Source organism: Amborella trichopoda, chromosome 10, assembly GCF_054954075.1.
Source record: "Amborella trichopoda isolate Santa Cruz 75 chromosome 10, AtrichopodaSantaCruz75HAP2 v2.0, whole genome shotgun sequence".
NCBI lineage: Eukaryota > Viridiplantae > Streptophyta > Magnoliopsida > Amborellales > Amborellaceae > Amborella > Amborella trichopoda.
In genome coordinates this window covers 36,021,955-36,041,441 of record NC_142345.1, presented here as the reverse complement: position 1 = coordinate 36,041,441, position 19,487 = coordinate 36,021,955, and the positions used below count along the sequence as shown (strand labels likewise).

Sequence of the window (19,487 nt, the reverse complement as noted above, 5' to 3'; positions counted from 1 at the left end):
CCCGAGTGGTGGTTTCAAGCACTCCTCCTACCTTTTAAGTAGGGAAAGGAGTTTTTGATGGTCATATTACTTGTGTGCTTAGAGTTGGTGATTTTGATTTCAAGTGATCTTTTAAAAAACTTGAGCTTGTAGATGGCAGATATGTTGAAGCTATTAATTCGAATTGCAATGTTCCTAAATGACTCTATTCAGTCCGTTGGGAATGGAGTACCTCGTGATCTTCTGATCTTCATGACTCTTGTTGCAGCAATCGCCATGTTTCTGCCTTTAAAAAATCCTACGGTCCACAATTGCTGTGATCCGATTCTAAGAAGGGAAGTATCAACTTCCATTTTTTATGAAATATGACTTTAAAAAAGCATAAAAAAATTAGAAGGTAATAGTTATCTTGCATATCCAAGGAAACCATTAATGGAGAATCAATTAAGAGTTCACACATCATGCTCCCGGAGTATATTGTACATTTTTTTTAATGTGAAATTTTGATATCCTCATTATTATCACTACAGAAAAGAATTGGATTTTAATTACCTAAATGTTAATATCTAACCATCTAAAAATTGGACATTCTTTATTCAATATGAAGACATTTTCTTAAGCCTCAAGAGTTTTATTTTTGAAGTTGGTGAGGTTACATCCTCAAATTTCATTGTACCAAAAATGCTTCTAGATAAGGTTTTAAATGAAGGATTGGATGTTCAAAATAGTCCTACAGTAACACACAACCTTTTAACACTACATATACCCAAAAAACAAAGAAAAAAAAAGGAAAATTCATAACCTAATCTTACCAATTTTACTTAAAAATAGAAATCCCATTGCATCAGATACATAAAGTGTGGTTCTTAATAGAGCAAAATGACGAATCAAGATTCGCATAGCCGACCTAATTATATGAAAAAAGGCTTTTACATGAAATGTGATTCTTAATAAAGCAAAATGGCGAATCAAGATTCGCATAGCCGACCTAATTATATGAGAAAAGGCTTTTACATGAAATGTGGTTCTTAATAAAACAAAATGACGAACCAAAATTCGTATAACCAACACCAATTATATGAGAAAAAGCTTTGACGATGATAACGACATAGCATCAAATATCCTAAATAAAATAGAGAAAGAGAGAATAATTTGGATTTGTATAGGTACAAGGAGAGAGAGCTTTAGGGGAGATAAGATGTTTGGGTTTGGAGAGAGAGAGCATAATTGGCTTTACACACAAAAAGAGAGATCGGTGGAGCCAAACGTCATACAGAGAGAGACCAGTAGGAATGACGTTATGCGGAGAGAGGGAGGCATTTCTACAGTGGAAAAAGAGATATTTAAGCCCTGTTTGAATCCACACAAAAAATAATAGCATAGAAATAACTCTCTTGTAAAATATATTTCTTTCAAAAATTGTTTCTTGTGAAATAAGTTTTTAATTTGCAGCTAACATCTGAATACCACGGGGACGATAGACCGGACAAAGTGCCAAACCTAGATGGCACAATAGAATTCCTTTTATGTTCTTTCCCTTTGTTATCTAAGCATAAACACACACATGGGCTGGGTCGTGGTGGTAGCACCCCCATACCTAGTCACAATGTTCTAATCCGGCTAACACCACCTATTGACACTTCCAAAAAAAGCTAACTCTCGAATCTAAATAAAAAACGGGTAGAGGCATATCTTCCCCACTGAATTACCAGGAAAAAAAATGCATGGGGCACACATTTGCTGCATCGAAGAAAATGTTTAGTGGATACCTCAAATTCTAGGGAAATAAATGCGAGAGAGAGAAGAGAGAGGAAAACAAAAACTATTCATCCACATTAAACATAAATCAATTGTTTTCTGGACTCATTTTTCTCCCTTTGAATAACAAAAATTAAATGGGATCCTCAAACCTCGTACAAGGAACTTGGATTTATCAAGTTATAGACAAAGCCACCAGTGTGTGTGTGTGAGAGAGAGAGAGAGAGAGAGAAGAGTGAGAGTACATATATATACCAATCCGAGAGCTCAATTTCCTGGTGCCTACTATTGCCAAACCATGATTTATTTCTTCATTCTTGCTCCTAACTTAGCCTCTCATCCCTCCACCTTGGCACATGTATAAAAGTTGCAGAGCATGATAACAGTATGAGAGCTCTTTCTTGCACCCACTCCTCGGGTTCAATGACCACAAAGCTAACCAAGAATAAAATCCTGACACATTATAACAATGTTCACAAGCCATAAAGTGGAAACAGACGATTTAACTCAAGCGAGTACTTGGTAAATTGAATAAAAGTTTCCAAACTTTATAAATTTAACTCCTAAAAAGAACACAAAAAGGCACAAGAGAAGAGAGAGATTCAAAAGCAGCATGGGATGGAGCTACCTTTTGCAACCATGAGACTCTGCTTCCAAACTGTGTTTACCCGCAGAGAGAGAGAGAGAGAGAGAGAGAGAGAGAGAGATACATTATCATTCTTCTTGCATGGCCAGATCCTCTTCATTTTCACCACCTCCAAACTTCCCCATAACAACTGCCATGAGCATCAACTTCCCTGCTTCTGGAAAATCAGGGTGCTGCATAATTATTGCCTCAACTGATGACCCTGGCTCCTTCATCTTCATAAAGTCAACATCCTCTTTCAACAAAGGCAACACTTCCTCAAATCCCCCGTCATAGGACTGAGCTTCAGGACCATAACACCGCTTCGAGGCTTGAAAAAGAACTGTATTTTTCACAAGTTGCAGGTTCTCCTCATCACTCCACCCTTCAGCTATAGCTGCCTTATAAGTAGTGGCCCAGTCATCTTGGCTAGCAGCACTCATCCAGCATTCTGAGAGGAGGGTTTTGTGGGTTTTACGAACAGGAGAGCTTGTCCAAGCAAACACATCAAAAGCTCGCAATATGAGCTCTCGGTTCCCACTCTTGAGGCATATTTCGATCAGTTCTTTTGGGTTCAGTAGCCTTTTCTCAAAATCACACAGGCCTTGGACCTCTTCCTACAGCACAAAAGCGATGGAATGGTGTGTGTAAAAAACAGCAAAAAAAAAAATCTCAACTCTGTTAGCATTGGGTCAATTCCCACGTCAGGGCACATGTCCAGTTAGTTTTGAGCCTCAATGAAGCATCAGAAGTCCTTTTTATCTTTTCTAAAGTTTGCACTAGGTGTCCTAAACACTCTAGGAAATCAAGAAAACCAAGTAAGCCAAAGTAAAACCTTCAAAATCTGCTAGCACTAACCAGTAGAGCCCTTGGTACTGGCCAAGCACAAATAAAAGGAAAGCCTAATCTAATGTATGAATTATTAAGGGAGAGAAGATGGACAAGTCAGATAATAGAATAGAAAGAGATCCTTAGATTTTATTATTTTGGGATTTCATTTGGAACAGCCAATGGATTTTTTCTAACTTTTGAGGAAATTCATCGATGGGACCATGAGAAATGGTGGAGCAAAGGGACAAACATAGAACATAGGCCAAAAAGATTGAAAAAGTATGGTATGCTCCGTTAATTGCTACAGGAATAATGGTCTAAATCGAAGTTGGAAGGGGAGTAGCAAGCTTACAGATCCCAAAACAGAAAAGAACCCTCTAAATGTTAGAAAGGGTAAGGGTGAGACTGAGAGAGTGGTTATCTGATTAAACTTGAGGAGACAAGTGGAAGGAAAAAAATAAGAAAATAAAAAAGAACAAGAAACAAAATTATTTATATCTGTCCCTAACTCTCATTCCAAAGCAGGAAGGTTCAGTGGGAGTCTAGGAGTGGAAAGCTAGTGCAAAGCAACAGCAAATTTTCATCCCTAAGGCGCAGTGTGGGGATGCTGGTTTTTTATTTCAATTTGAGGGATTCTGTGACTCCAAAGGTAATAAAGTCCTGGAAATTCAGAAGTCGGTATACTTAATAACATTATACCATCAGACTGATTTGGTAGCTTTAAGATAAACCTTATATCATAGAAGCAAGGTGCACCTCAAAAATCCAGTAGAAAAGAGTATTCCGAAGCTAAAAAACCTTCTAATTGATCATCTCGATTTTGAAATGTATGGATACAAAAAAAAAAAAAAGAATTTCAAGACTTCAAAGTAGTGCATCTTGTAACAAGTTATCTGGTGTAACAAGTTATCTGGACTGTCTATTTTCAAGATTTTCAAGTGTTCATACATCTTTGCTTGATTTGCATAGTTATTGGAATTTTAAATTTCATAATTAGTTGAACATGGATTTTCAAGTCATCGTAAGGTTTCTAACACCAGAACTACATCTTCTGCCAAAATTTAGAGGTGTGCCTTGCTTGTATAGTATAAGGTGGGTATCTTATACAAACCTTACCCTTTAGACAATCTGCTTGTGGTAGATGGAGGCATTAGGCAAATGGAATCGCACATTCCCAGGTCCTTCAACAAAGTCAACTCGGAGGATGATGAATTGGAGATTGTGAATAGTAGGGAAAGATGATCCTTTGTATCTAATCTTGTTTGCCTTCATGAGGACATTGGGCCATGGCTAAAATTGCTTTGTAGAGCAACCTATGCAAATGGATTATTTCTATGAGTAGGAGGAAATGTGGGATGTTGCTGTCAATTCAGAAGAAACTTGAGAAGAAATGATACCCGACTTTTAAATATCCTGGGGTTGTTGGAGAACGATTAAATCCCCCGAGAAGGGAGGTATCCATCTTTGAGTTCAAATTAGGGTTTCCGTGCATAAAATTAGTATTAGTCATGGATTTATATTTGGGTAGTAAGATTCCAGAACACCCTAGTATATGGTAAACGAAGGTCAGAAGAATCAGAAGTTGTCATAGTTTTAGCTAAGCTCATAACATGTTAAGTTTATAAATTTGACAGAATGAAATGATTCAGCACATTTATAGACACATGCAAATTTCGCAGGAATAACATGAAGCATGATAAAAGCCATAAGACAATTTTGCATGAAATTCAGAATGACTGCATACCTGCAACTTCAAAATATGCAAATCAGCTTCAATTCGCTTTATTTTCATCTCAAACCCTGGTTCCCTACCTATTATCATACAACATAGGAGACAAACAATTCATCAGATAGACAAAGAAACAAGACAGCCACATTATAAATCATAAAAGAGTGATGAGCATAGTCTTCCCACATAAGATTAAATAAATCCTGCAATGCTCTTAGTGAAACTTAATGCCCAATAAAGACAAACTGAATCATTAAGGAGCGCATGACAAGAGGTATGATAAACTTTAGGAAGCCTAAAGCAGCATAATTGTTACTATGAGAAACAAAAAAGAACAAATAGCATATTGTTCTGCTTAAAAATATTCCCCCCAAAAAATTACACGTATATGATGAACACCTCAACCAGTAATTTGTAGTAGATTGTTGGGCATGTTTACTGAATTTTTTAACTGCCAGGTGAGCTGGCATGTCACTGAATTTTTTATAGCCAGTCAATTTGTCGAACTTTGGATCTTTTAAATATGTACAGTAAATTTTTCCAGTTCATGCGGACACCTTTTCGTGTTTCTTTTGGACTATATTTGTAGCATACAATATTGAGTTCCAGACATTATACAAGGGGATAGGAGCATAAGGGTTCATTTAGATCCTCTTTAGCAATCAATGCACTCTACAGTAATCTCAGGTTTTTATAGATGTTTATTCTCTAAAGAAAGAAAAGAATCAAAGCTAGCTGAGTGTACTCTATCTCGGAAGGGGGCATGTTGGATTTCCAAACTATTAATTGTCAAATGTAAGCAACTAAGCATAATTGAGCATATCCAGACCTTATATCCATCCAGCCCCAGTAGGAAATGGGCAGTTGAAGTAAATGATGTAATAGTATTTTAAAAAAAACAGAGAATACTATATCTCAAGATCCAAAGTACATGGAAAAACTTTCATGACTATCTTCAAACAAGGACTGAAATTTTACTTTAATTAACAAATGAATCTTTCTTTGGTTTCCAATTTTTTAGTATGACCAATCACAACTCATATAGCATGGGAAATATCACGACTGGATAACTCAAATTGTATGAGTGCAAGAAACAAATGAATTTGAGATTACAAACATTAAAATCCAAAATTTCAGATTATTGTATCCCATATGGGTCCTGAATTGATGTACAGGAACAAGATAATATATCAGAATAGTACCCTTTGCATAACAGTAGATGGTACAGAAACATCAATTATTACGACAGTGCTTGGACCTGACACATGTTTTTATAAATGACTGTTCTACCTTCACTTGTTAAAGATAAACACAATATCAATGTAAGTAATCCTTTAGAAAAGGGTAAGTAATCCTTTAGAAAAGGGAAATTTCTACTAACATCCCCAATAATTAGCAGAATTAAAACATATCCACAATAATTTTTTTCTCTTTTTTCTTTCTTTTTACTTGCATGTCACTTTTTTTGCTGTTCTTTTTCCCAAAATACCCCCACTTTGGAACTTAAGGTTCCAAACCAAGGTCATTTTTTCTGGCTGAGAGATTAGTTAGCAACTTGAGTTCCGAATCCATCTTTTCGTAATTGGGGCTGTTAGGCACTTGAAGTTCCAAATCACAACACGTGTTTTTGTTGAAGGTAAGAGTTAGTTCAAGACTTAAATTTGGGAACAACCCTACTAAGTTTTCTTTTAGGCCCAAAAGTAAAAGCATGTAACGTGCTCCTACAAGAGCACATTGGAATCTGTAAACTTAATCCCTTAAATAAAATAATTTAAAAAGAAAATACAAATTTATTTCTTTGAAATTAATCATTTGATGATTCTAAAGTGGATCTCAAAATTTTAGATAAAAAAATACATTTTACCCCAAGAACAAGTGCACAATGTGCACTTGGGGGTGCAACATGTAAAATAAAAAGTTAACCTATGGAGTGAAAAAATGCATCTAATGAGATAATGTCATCTCATAAATGAACTTGGTCACCCTTTTCATGTGTCAACCTTTTTTACTGTGCACTTCTCCCTCAGGTAAAATGCGTTTTTTATATCTAAAATTTTAGGATCAACTTTAGAATCACCAAATGATTATTTTCATTAAAAAAGTTTGTATTTTTTAGTTTTTATTTGAATATGCATTTTATTTGAGGGACTAAGTTTATAATGTGCTTCCTCAAGAGCACATTGTACCACTTTTCTTTTGGGTTTAAAATAAAAACACTAAGTAGGGTTGTCCAGAACTTCAATTTCCAAACCAAACCTTTAAGGAAAAAGCACGTGACCTGGTTCCGAACTTCAAATTCAAAACCCCATCACTTTCGTCCTTCTTTTCTTTTTTCTTTTTTTTCTTTTGAGTAAAGGACTGGTTTGGAAGCTCAACTACAACAGTCAATTTGGAAGATTCAAGTTCCGAACCAATATCTCAAGCCAAAAAATAAAAAAGACCTTGGTCCAAAACTTCAAGGTCCTAATTGGGGTATTTTGAAAAAAAAATTAAAAATCCAAAAAAAAGGGACATGCGCATAAAATAGAAAATAGTTGACGATATTTTTGGGTGAGGTTGGTAGCCCTCCTTGTACTATAGAAGTAAGGCGCGAGTCTAAATTTACTCGGAGATGTAGTTTCAGTGTGAGAAACCTTATGTTGGCTTGAAAATCTATTTTTATCCCTGACTTATGAAAATGTCATTGATTGAGCAGATCTACAAACACCTGAAAATAGACCTCCAAATAACATGTTACAAGATGCATTATTTTTATTTATTTTTAACATGTTGACATTGAAGATGCATTATTTTTAGGACTTAGAATTCCTTCTTTACTCCTATGCACACATCTCAAGGTTGAAATGATCAATTGGAGACTCTTCTAGAGGATTTTTGGGGCACACTTTACTTCAATAGTATAAGGTTGTGACCTTATATAAACTTTTTCCTTCTTTTATTTCCACAAATTATAGGGGATATTAGTGTAAATTTCCATTTAAAAAGCTGGCAGGTCAATATAGTGCTTTGGTGCCTTGAACTTCTGAAAGAACTGCATGATTTATGCAAGTGTTGAAATGATCCCCCAGATATTTCCCCAGAAAACAGAAAGCCCTAAAAAGGGCATGAGAAAGTAATAACCTGCAGCTGCTGCAATTTTAGAGAGATCCAAAAGACGTCTTCGATCTGTCAAAGATTGATCCCTCTTCTCAATGTCTGAATATTCTTCAGTTGCCGCAGCTGAATCGTCATCCTGTGAGAGAGCTAATGAATGTAGAGATTCTGCAGCAGAGGAGAAACGACCTAGGAATATCTCATGTAGCCACAACAAATCCCTGTGCCTGAGGAGAAAAGAACTAAGATCTTCCTGGAACTCTTCCCCAAGTCTCAGAAGCTTAGCATAGTGGTGATTCTTATAGCACTGCTCGAATACATAATTGCTAAAACGCCCTTGCTTCAGTCCCATGCTCTCATACTGCAATGAAGAAAACTCCCAACTGTAAATGCTAAAGAAAAATCAATAGAAGAAAGAGAATAGCTAAAGATTAATACCCTCCGGACAGATCTTTAGGGCCATAGGAAGCACACTCCAAGTTGAAAAACCACAGATAACAACATTTGCAAGCTGAACAAGTCACTAAATCGGGACAAACATTAAAGGAAAAATACATATTTTGGGGAAAGTAAATGTTACTTATAATGGATATTGGTGAATGTATAATGTATGTCACATATAGAAGAATGTTTTAATTACATTTATATAACAGATATCCATTTTAGTAAAGGCTTAAAGGCTAAATACCAAGAGAGTCCTTATGTGCACAATATATCATACTACAGAAAAACTATTTCTAATTACAGGTCATCATCTCCTTCCATACATGGTTAAGTTCGTTGCTGCATCTGGTTCGCTTAACTATACAATATTGCAAGCAATGTAGTACATGATAATACTGAATTCAATGGAAAAAAAAATACGACAATTCAAAAGAACGTGATGTATCCCCAATGTGCCAAACTTATGTAAAGCATTTGAAAATGTAGAACACAAGTTTTATTCTAACAGGTGAGTTTCTTCTTGGAAAAATAGATGGTCCACAACAAGGAATGAGTTGGGCGAAATTGTTGTTCTTCCAAAAGCAATATAGTATTTTCTTAAAAAGAGGCTGAAAAGAAATTCTGCTGACTAAATATCTGGGCAACATGGCCCATTTGGAATCAACAGAAATCATATCAAGAGATAACTTATCTTGATGCCAGACGACAAAAAGGATAAGTTAAAATGCTCATTAACAACAAAAAAAGAAGATGACAAAATGTTCACTAACGAAAACCTGAAATTATCATTTACAAACTCATTGCTTGGCAGTTCCCGTCCAATGGGTATTTATAGAAGAAAATTACCTCAGGTAAGGAAAAATTTACCAGCAGATTGAAAAATAAGAATTATGAGATGGGGGTTTCCAGCAAATGATTCATTGACACAAAAGCACCAGCATGAATGCAAGAGACATTTCAGGTGAATAACTTTTACAAGGACCACATAAGAATACCATTCAAGAGCAGAGAAGGATCAATGCTATCTCTTGTTGAGAAGTACTGCATTACAGTGTTAATGAAGAATGCACCCAATCAATAGAATTTCATTCATGAAACAATACAGAAAAACATTGTTTGTACATCAAAAGTCAATCTCAACAATCTCCCACCAATGTTTTGAAGAAAAAGAAACAAGCATCACCACTGTTACCCTTACGATAGGATATATTATCCCTTTAAATGTAAAATGACAAAATCTAAATAGTAATCCATGTTCAGAAACCAACGAGAACAGACAATACGTGCGTACCATTAGGCTTCGTAGAAACTCCATGTCATTGAGATCACAGCATATAGTCCACAGGGTTTTATAGCCTGCATGCCGCCTTGAGATGGTTACCAAAGGCCCAACAAGCTCTTTTAAAATGGCATCTTTTTGCTCAGATATTTTGCTACCACTTTCTATACCCTGCAAACATCACAAGGTAAAATGCATGCAAAATACAAGCTTCCAATAACAGGTAATACTAACATTTTAATTTCAATGGAAGCAAGTAATGATTTTAATTTCAATTGAAACACGCAATGCATATATTCTGAACAAAGTACTCTAAATGAATTTATAACTATGAAAACATAATACCAAGTAAACATATATCAATATAGAAAACAATGGGTAGTGCCTTCACAAATACAAGGTTGACCAGATGGGAGAGAGAGAAATTCAAAAGGCTCCCTTCATCTCTCAGGCTCTTTATTCAACAGGAAAAGCACATGCACAATGACCAGGTTCAGTTCCTATACATACTCTTAACTAGGTCCTGTTTAAGAAAATGAATTCATCCAATTACATGAAGAATAAAGATTTGCACATTCTAATTTATAAGAAGGAACACATACATCCTACATCTTTGTCACTCAATAAACACCATTTAGGAAGCACATGGAAGGCCATCCAGTGGTAAAATGTGTGGACGATCCTTGTTTGACAAAGCATTGAACTCATTTTTCCCAAAAGAATGGAGTGGAAACATTCTAAATGGCACTCAATACAATCTATTCGTTAAAAGAATGAATTGGGAGAAATTTACTTGGAATAAAGTGGAGGAATCTTCAAAAACAAATTGGGAGCAATCGATATATTCATAAATAGAGATGTGGTCCTATTCAATTGAACAAGAAGGTAAACGGAAAAAAGAAGACAGCAGCTCACTAAACATATGAGACAAGGGTTTACATTGACCCTCAAACTGGACAATATGTCTTAATTTCTTTGGGGATGTAGGATTAACTTTTCCACAAATGAGCAGAAAAAAAAAAGACATCCAAAGACATCAAATCCCCTTGTAGAACAGAAATTAGCCAGGCTGCCAGTTGACTTCTAACACAAAACCACAAGATAGATGTTGTCTAGGAAGATTGGAGACCTAATACTCTAGATGATCCGGTGTATAGTGAACCAATGCAATATTTTTGGAGCTTTCAGATGAAAACTTATTAACAGAATAGATGTAGTTATCCATTTGAGTAAGATAGAAGAATACCAGATAGTTGAGATTCCACTACTCATTGACAAGTCTATCGCATTCTAATAAGACCCCCAGTCCAACAAAAAAGTTCATATTCAGCTCAAGCAGTGAGTGCACCATCGTGTGTCTGTGAAGTGGACAAAAATCTAGAAATATTTCAGGGCCAAAGTCAAAAGTGAAATAGGCAACCTTGATGCTCAGGAGAAATCTTTGATGTTAAACTGAAATTTTACTTATTGTTTGAGAGCCAGAATTAGAATAGTTGCCAGCAATTACTCTAATGCCCATATAAATCATAGTTACCAAGATCGCCTTAGCTAGGATCTAACCTGCTCAAGGATGTTGCCCCAGCACTCCCAGTTAGGAATCTCCATGGGAACTCAATCCCCAACCTTTGGCATCGGCCAATCCAGATTGCCCGGTTCCTTGACCAACTTTGACTGGCCTGGTGCCCTGACTGACTTTGACTAGCACGGTTCCCAAACCGACTCTGACTAGCCCAGTCCCCTGACAGACTCTGACTCACCCAGTTCTCTGACAGTTTCGGGCGAGTACATATAAAATGGACTAGTTCCAAATTCCATCAAGAGATCGGGCTGGTCCCCACTGATTCCCAATCCGGGTCGGCGATTCCCAATCTGAATAGCCATTTTTTCTAGCATTCATTTTTATTAGCTAACTAAAAAATGAGAATATCTCCATACACCCTAATTTGGTGTATGATTTCTTAATAGACCTGCAAATTTGAAATCTATCTAGCAACATCAATTTTCCCAAAAGTCTTTCTACTAACCCCCAAAACCCATTGCACCACATTTTATACATATTTCCATCCTAAAAAAATTTCAAAATGGCACGGCCTCTCTTTCTCACTCTTGCTTTCCTCTTTTCCCTCTTCGTTGCTCACTCTCTCCTTTTTTGCACTTTTCCTCTCCATCACTCCCTCTCTCTTGTATACTCCCTCCCTCCTTCCAATCTCTCTCTCTCACACACATGCTCTCTCTATCTCTCTCCCTCAACCCCCCCTCTCTCTCTCTCTCTCTCTCTCTCTCTCTCTCGCTCGCTCAATCCAACAGCCAAATTCCTCGATCTTACTCCTTTCCACTCAACGTTGGGAGAGGTTAAATTGCCAAACTAAATGGGTTGTAACCTTTCAAGCATCAATATCCAAAAAGGACCACAAAAGAAAGGGGTAAAATCCCATTGATTTCATTGTGTTTTTAAGGCAAGTAACAACCTCTAGCAATAGGAAAAGCCCTAGAGTGAAATAGCAAGAACAATGAAAGTGGGGTTTGGCGGTGGGCCTGTGTAAGTAATGGGAGTGCCTTGCCCATGTTTTACTTGGTTGAAACACACCCGGCTCAACAATGGGACCCAAACTCAAAATGACCCACCAGCTCTACAAGTCTGTAAATGACTGTGGGTCTTTTCTACCCTGTTTGGTTCCTACAAAATTTCATGTCCCTCACTCAGCTTACACACACGACACCAAATACGAGATCCGGCAGCAATGCAATACTGAAGGACTGTGCTGCATGCCATTTCATTCATCAGGGAATGTAACAAATTTTATCATTTCTAATTGTATGGCTGATATTTCTAATATTTTTCTTTCCATTTTCCTTTTCTTCAAGGGGGTGGCATTTAGTTTAGTCTCCGTATTCTTTAGTTGGTAAATGGTAAAAGATGAGCAATTGGGTCCCAACTCCTCCTCGCTTCCGTGCAAAGCCTCAGCTCTCTCTCTCTCTCTCTCTCTCTCTCTCTCTCTCTCTCTCTCTCTCCAATGAATTGGTGTATGATTTCCCAATAGAGAGAGAACCAGAGCCCTTTGGCTGCTTGATTTAGAGAGAGAGAGAGAGGGGGGGAGAGTGAAAGAGAGAGTATGCAAGAGAGAGAGAGTGACAAAGGGAAAAGAGCAAAGAGAGTGAGAAAGAGAGCCCATGCCATTTTAAAATTTGTTTGGGACGAAAAAATGTAATAAAATGTGGTTCAATGGGTTTAGGGGGTTAGTAGAAAGACTTTTGGAAAAGTTGATGCCGCTAGATGCATTTCAAATTTGTAGATCTATGGGGAAATCGTACATCAAATTAGGGTGTATACAGATATTATCCCTTATAAAATTTTACAGAATGTGCTCCCAACCTAGGGAGCATCCAGCATGTGCCAATCTGTCACTCCCTCTCTCGGCCCTGCTCCCTCTTCAAACAACCATGGCATAAATCAAGATAGTAAACATACTTAGGAAGTATAAATAACAAGAATTCAGGTATTTATAATAAACACTCAGGAAACAAATGAACTCTAATTTCTAACAGGTCACTCCATTGTTCTAAGAGAATAGAAATTATCATACGATAATGAAACTATTAATTACCAAATTCAGCTGATGTCAGCATAAACAACATGAAGAATATTTCTTTTTGTTAGCTGAAAACACAGCAAACATTAAGATTAACAATTTAGTAGATCGCATTATGAATAACAAAACATTTTAGAGATCAAAATATACATGGAGAAAACAAATAAAAAGAAGTTATGATTAATACAAGAGTACAAAAGCAGCCCCTAGCAGCCATGCAATATTTACGTTCACATTAGTATGTACCATAAAATCAGACAATTATCAGGAGGATAAATCGAATCCATAAACTTCTTACTAGATAATTCATGGCAGCATGTGCACTTAAGAGATAATATTCATAACAAATGTAAAATCAAACAAAGGAAAGGCAGAGATATAATCCAACGGCCTAAGGGAAAACCATCAATGTGTTGAGTCAACAACCATCTATTGAAATGATTGATAGTGATAGAGGAGATCTACCAGACATGAACCCAATGGTGGGTCCTGAGCTCTCATGATCACCATCCATCACAGTGGATTGCAACGACACTAGGGACAATGGTTTTTCCATAGTCCTTGGAATATATTAAGATTAAAGAAGATATAGTGTTCATCAGGGGGGCAAAATTAAGTAAATGAAATAATTCATTTGAAACTAGAAATGAAGAAAAAGGTTGCTGACTTCCCAAAACAGACCTGACATCTTGATGCCACCACATCTTTAATTTGTTGATACATGAAATCAAGTAGCACGTCTCTTCTAGTCCAATATTCAGCCTGGAGACCTTTATATTCTTCTTCTCTTTCAATCTTTGCAGCTATGGAAACAGCATACGCCTCTAATAAACAATCAGCTAGCTCTTCTAGGTGAGAAAATAGCTCTGATTTCATAGAAGAATCTAATCCCTCTGCTTCCTTTAGAAGCTGAAGAATTAGGGAAGCTAAGCTCCAGAGCCCAGATCTCACAAGACCTTGACAGTACCAAGGAGTTATTCCTTCAGAAGATGGGTACCACGATTGTTGTGCATTCTTGTAAGTTATGGCAGCTCGAATTATAGCTGCGCATGCATTTGCAATTTCACATGTCCTATGAATCTGTGTCACGATGGACTTACCTCCCACAATATATGGGAGGTGCTGAGATATACAAGAAAAGAATTCCTCAAGATCAGAAACTCTACTGTAAAATACTTCAGCATTTTCTCGATCCATCAGCAGCACATTATTCCTTCGAGCTTTCTCACCGACTAACTGGATCAGCTCCCATAGAGAACCACTGATTTCACTAGAGGAACTATTATTAAGGGAATCACCTTCGCTTGACTTACTCTGGCTAACTGCACTTTGCAATTCCCTCAGTTGGATCAAGGCAGCAAGTTTTTCACCATGCTCCATTATAGCATGCAAAGATCCTCCTGCAAGAGTGAGCAGTCGTGCTTAATCCCAGTATGAAAGCTTCTGAAAAGCTAAGGAAGCCGCAAACTATACTGCAGAAACAGAATTTGTCATTTAATCTTTGGGAACGACATTATGTTTTAATGGAAATGGATATCCACACTCCATTAGAGTCATGACTGAGATGAAAGAAAGGATGGCTATGAAGATAAAGTGGAACCCACATTGGGATCATATCCAGTTCTTGTAGATCCCACTATCTCTCCGTCATCATCCATCATTCCATTGGATGGTGGTAACTCCAATGGCTTACATCCTATATATTTCATTGGATTATAGTGTACATCCCTTATTCTTTATAGTTAATCATGGTCTTGTAATGTGACCGTGAGAAATATGGTGGTTAGCATTTCCATTTACATAAAAGCCAGAATATGAGGAGCACCTTCCTTTCACATGCCGCTAAACATAGAAGCATTGATGCCAAATCCTCCAGTGATTACCAAGACCTACTCTTAAGATGCCTTTTAACAAAGCAAGTAGAAAAATGAAACATTAGAGATGTGTTGTCAACTAAAAGATGGGCAATCAAATACATACTTTGCCTGAAAGAAAGCCCTTCATGGCACTTGGTCAGAGCTAGAAAATGAAGGAATCGCTGATGCCTTTGTTGTTTCTCCAATAGTTGGGATGAGACAACCGCCATGGCTACAATCTCCGCCCCTCTGGTGGTTGTCCAATGCTTTGCGAGTGCATCAACAATGGACTTGCTAGCACGAGCAAAAATATTCTTCTCACCATCCTTATCAAATGCCCCAGAAACTTTTAGTTTTTCAAGAACCCCATCAACTTGACCTGAATAAAGGAAAGCATGGAAGAGGCGCCCAACTAAAGCTTCAGCTTCCTCATCTTGAGCATTCCTCTGAGAGATACTAATTGATACTGGCCTCTGTCTATCACCTGCATCCCAAGCCTCAGAGCTAACTCTTCTTGGTGCAATATTGCCCCCAAATGCCATGCTCCTTTTCTCTTCTTCTGAAGATCCTTCATTTGAGCTCCCTTTACGAGATAAACTACGTTCCGGTGGCTCAACCCCACCAAGTAAAACTGCCTTTTCAGGTATAGCCCATACTCCAGCTTTCTCAGTAAGCACAACCCAAGCACCTTCTTCTCCATCATCCATAGCAGGAAGAACTGAAGCATCAATAACTTTTCCTGCATCCCAAGGAAGATCAAATTGATAGAGTCGTGTAGCTCCTCTCCAGTATTGGGCAACAGTTGCAATTCCATCACCAGATAATACCATTGTTGATCCTGAAGGTCTGCCCCCTATACGAAGCCTCATAGAGAACAAGAAGTCCTCCTCCTCCACTCTTGCTTTAGGAAGTATCACTTGAATAGGAGCTTTTTTCTCCAAAACCCTTACGTTGCTTGACCCACCATGTTCTTTTGATATATTTTCACTAGATTTATACTGCATAGTCAGAAGCGAATACTGTGTATAGCTTGAACTGCTTACCCTATCCTTACAAAATGTTGCAACCAGAACAGTGAGCTCTTTTCCATTATCACTCACCTGAAGGTCTAAAAGCCACACATGTTTTTGACCTGCCAAATCTTTCTTTATACCCAAATCATTATCACTTCCAACAATTTCATGAGACCACCATTTCAAAACCTTCCTCTCAGGCCCAAGATCAACACTCCAGCACTGTATCTCATGATCAGTTAGTAGGAAAAATTGCCTGTTGGATTCATCTCCAGAAACAACCTGATGGCGCCAAGTGAGCGATCTTGAATATCTTTTATTCATCACTGGAGCACCACAATCACTTTCTCGTGAAAATGGAGCACCAAATACCTGAACAACTTTTTCTCGAGAAATTCCGGAAGGGGAGCATCTGAAACACCATAGTTCCCCATTGGATTGACAAAGAAGAGCAATACACTCATTACAAGTAGAACCAGGAACTGGTGAAACAATCAAGGAGTTAACTGGACTTGGGTCTTTTGAACCACTAGTTCCAATCCATCGTTGATTTGGGCGTCGACTTGGATTGACTTTTCCTTCACGAGATGGAGTCATTTCTTCAGATTCATCATGAGAAGGAAACCAAGAAACTGAAGACCTTCCATTTTCAGAGTATATGTTAGGCCAATATAATAATGCTCGAGTTTTTTGATTGCAGATGATAATCCCAATAGAACTGCACTCTCTAGCCAACTTCTCAGAGCTTTTACTCGTCCTGTCCCATTCGATAGCACATAGAATCCAACCATCTCCAGGCCTGGAATTGGCGCCATGGTCTTCATCAACATAAACAAAAGAAGGCAATTCAAGCGCAACACATCTTTGTGAAGCAACCCCAGATACGTGACTCCATATAAAGAGCTGATTTCCACATAAAATCCATGATAAACAAGTTCCCTTATCCATACCACCTGATATGCCTGACTCATCCAAAAAATAGAACCCATCTTATAATCATATAAAATGAAGTAATATGCTAAGGAATTTGAAAGTCTAAATCAAGCCAACTTATGGGTTTAAGAGTTTTTAGTTAAAAATGGAAATAAATATGAAACACAAGTCGTTATGCACTTGAATGGTTCAAAAATGATTATGCAGTGTCCCAAGTACCATGTTAAAACAAAAAAGTAATAAGGAATTTAAGACTAGTTGGATTAATAGCATATAAAACTGTGCCTGGAGGTCCCTTCTGGTGCAAATTAGCTTGAGCATTGCGAACTAATTGTGGAAATTCTCCAATATATACAGGCTGGATTTGATCCAAATTCGCTCCCTTCTCTGATTTGCTATCAAGAGGCAGCCTATTGTAAGAACCAAAAGGAAACACTTCGTGAGTACTATTACGAATGTAATGGAGCCCATTCAAGAGAGACACTCAACAAATGAGAGATAACGAAAAAGTAAACTGAGTATTTGGATATCGAATAAATTGCAATCACAACTTCTACACCAAAAATGGATTTTGAAACTGAATAAGGAAACCACGAGAATTTTCCACAACTCATCAATCGCCCAATGCTCATATAGATTTGAATCAATTTGACTCTTTACAAAGATGAGCAAACTTGGTAGTAGAAAGTTCAGAAAACAAAATCAAATGAACCCAAAAGTTTAAATTTTTCAAAATCCCCTGAAAAGTCTGCAACCTATATGTCAGAGCATCCAAAATTTCAATCAATCCATTAAATCAAATTGCATGGCTAAGAGAATCCAACCTGGCTAGAACAGAGAGGCGAGGAGACCTAGGCAAAGGCGTGCGAGAACCAGAAGCTCCTCCATGACCAGAGCTTCGCTGGTTCTGCAAACCCAAGTTGGGCTTCTTGCTAGCAGGCGAAAACATGGATTTGCCCTAGAAAAAGAGCTGTAGTTCCACTGGATTGAGAACGAAAGCGAGAAGGCAGCTCATAACAAGGTGAACCCAGAAAACTTTAGGGTTTTCCCCAAAAAGGAGAGCAAGTAAAATCTTCGTATCAGGGCTTCAGGGTTGGAAAAGTGATGCTGGTTCAGTGCGCAAAATCGAGTACTAGGTTTTTAGGAGGGAATTTTGAAAAGGCCTTCTGCAAGTAGAGTAGGGCTTTTTTTTATTTTTTTATTTCTTTTATTTTTCCCTTTTATTGTTTTTGTGTTTTGAAAAATGATTCGACAGGATACACCCTTATCAAAAGTAAAGCCTCATCATGTAACTCATCAAAAATTACAATTTAAGTATCGGAAAACTTTTATATCAATCATCTTCGCTTGAGTGTTATGATTGTAAAAAAATTTAAAATTTTAAAAATAATAAATATTTTTACAAATTATTTAGACCGTACATTTTGCCTTAAGAGACAAGATATGTACCATTTTTTTAGTTTCAAATTTTATTATCGACATTAAAAACTTATTTTAGAGTTGTTATAGAGATTTTCGGTTGTTCAAAGTAATTTCCATTATTATATTTGAGATGATGTTTTATTTTGTTTTTGATAAAGTTTAAGTTTTATAGAAACTTCATCTTTCGATTTTCAACTTGTTTTTTTTTTTCTTTTTCTTTTTCTTTTTTGGTTTTTTTAGGCCACTTACTTTTCGAATAATCCACCTAATCCTATGGGCGGATTAATGTTTTTACTTCTATTTTCACCCATGATTGGGATATTTTTAGTGGTCGCAATCCCGTCAAGGCAAGTCAACCCATATCGGGTCCGGGTCCAATTTCATATGTTGGACTTGGTGGGTCGGATTTAAGTCTAAAGGTCTTGAACCTGACTTCAGTCGGTTCTTGGTTTGGGTCTGACTTGGACCCCATCAAGTCTAGGTTGGGTTCAGCCCCCATGATCCGATTTAAAATGTATAAAAAAAATAAAATATATATGCAGTGTATAAAATAATCTTTTTTTAAAATTTTTGGACCTAAGTCTAGATTCAAATGACTTGTGCCCAACCTGGTTCGAGTTAGGTTGAGTCCAGGTCTAACCTAGTCATTAAGTAACCACGTCGATCTGAGTTGGTTCCTCCAACTTAGACAAAAGTTATATAAAAGAGGGAAATTAAAGTAAATATATTTTGTTAAGGATATTTGTAAGTGGAAAAATGTTGAAAGTGCCCCCTGACTCAAAAACGTCCATCTTTGGATGGACGTTGTGTAAAGTGTAGCGTCTGTAACCAACATACGAACGGCGCACAAAAAATACCAAAAAAATATAGTTTAAATTTTAAAAGTTTATTTTTCTCTCATGATCGCCTTGGCCTAGATGTTGAATATATATAAA

The 19,487-nt window shown here is 37.1% G+C and overlaps 1 protein-coding gene across 2 annotated transcripts; it reads right to left on the bottom strand.

Annotated features, from left to right (window-relative positions):
* Positions 1 to 1,787: 1,787 nt before the first annotated feature.
* On the bottom strand, positions 1,788 to 18,231 carry LOC18427643 (Nucleoporin, Nup133/Nup155-like protein). Of its 2 annotated transcripts, XR_002279865.2 has the most exons (9): positions 17,955 to 18,231; positions 17,416 to 17,540; positions 15,309 to 17,159; positions 14,010 to 14,728; positions 9,751 to 9,909; positions 8,043 to 8,376; positions 4,938 to 5,005; positions 2,366 to 2,979; positions 1,788 to 2,190 (listed from the first exon to the last, which is right to left on the bottom strand). XR_002279865.2 is itself a non-coding variant. In XM_020663224.2 (8 exons), exons 1-8 carry the CDS (start codon positions 18,077 to 18,079, stop codon positions 2,452 to 2,454), a joined length of 3,909 nt encoding a protein of 1,302 aa, XP_020518883.1. In that variant the 5' UTR covers positions 18,080 to 18,231; the 3' UTR covers positions 1,788 to 2,451. The 2 variants fall into 2 exon arrangements, 1 of the variants encoding a protein (XP_020518883.1); XM_020663224.2 differs by having other exon boundaries at positions 1,788 to 2,979.
* Positions 18,232 to 19,487: the final 1,256 nt, after the last annotated feature.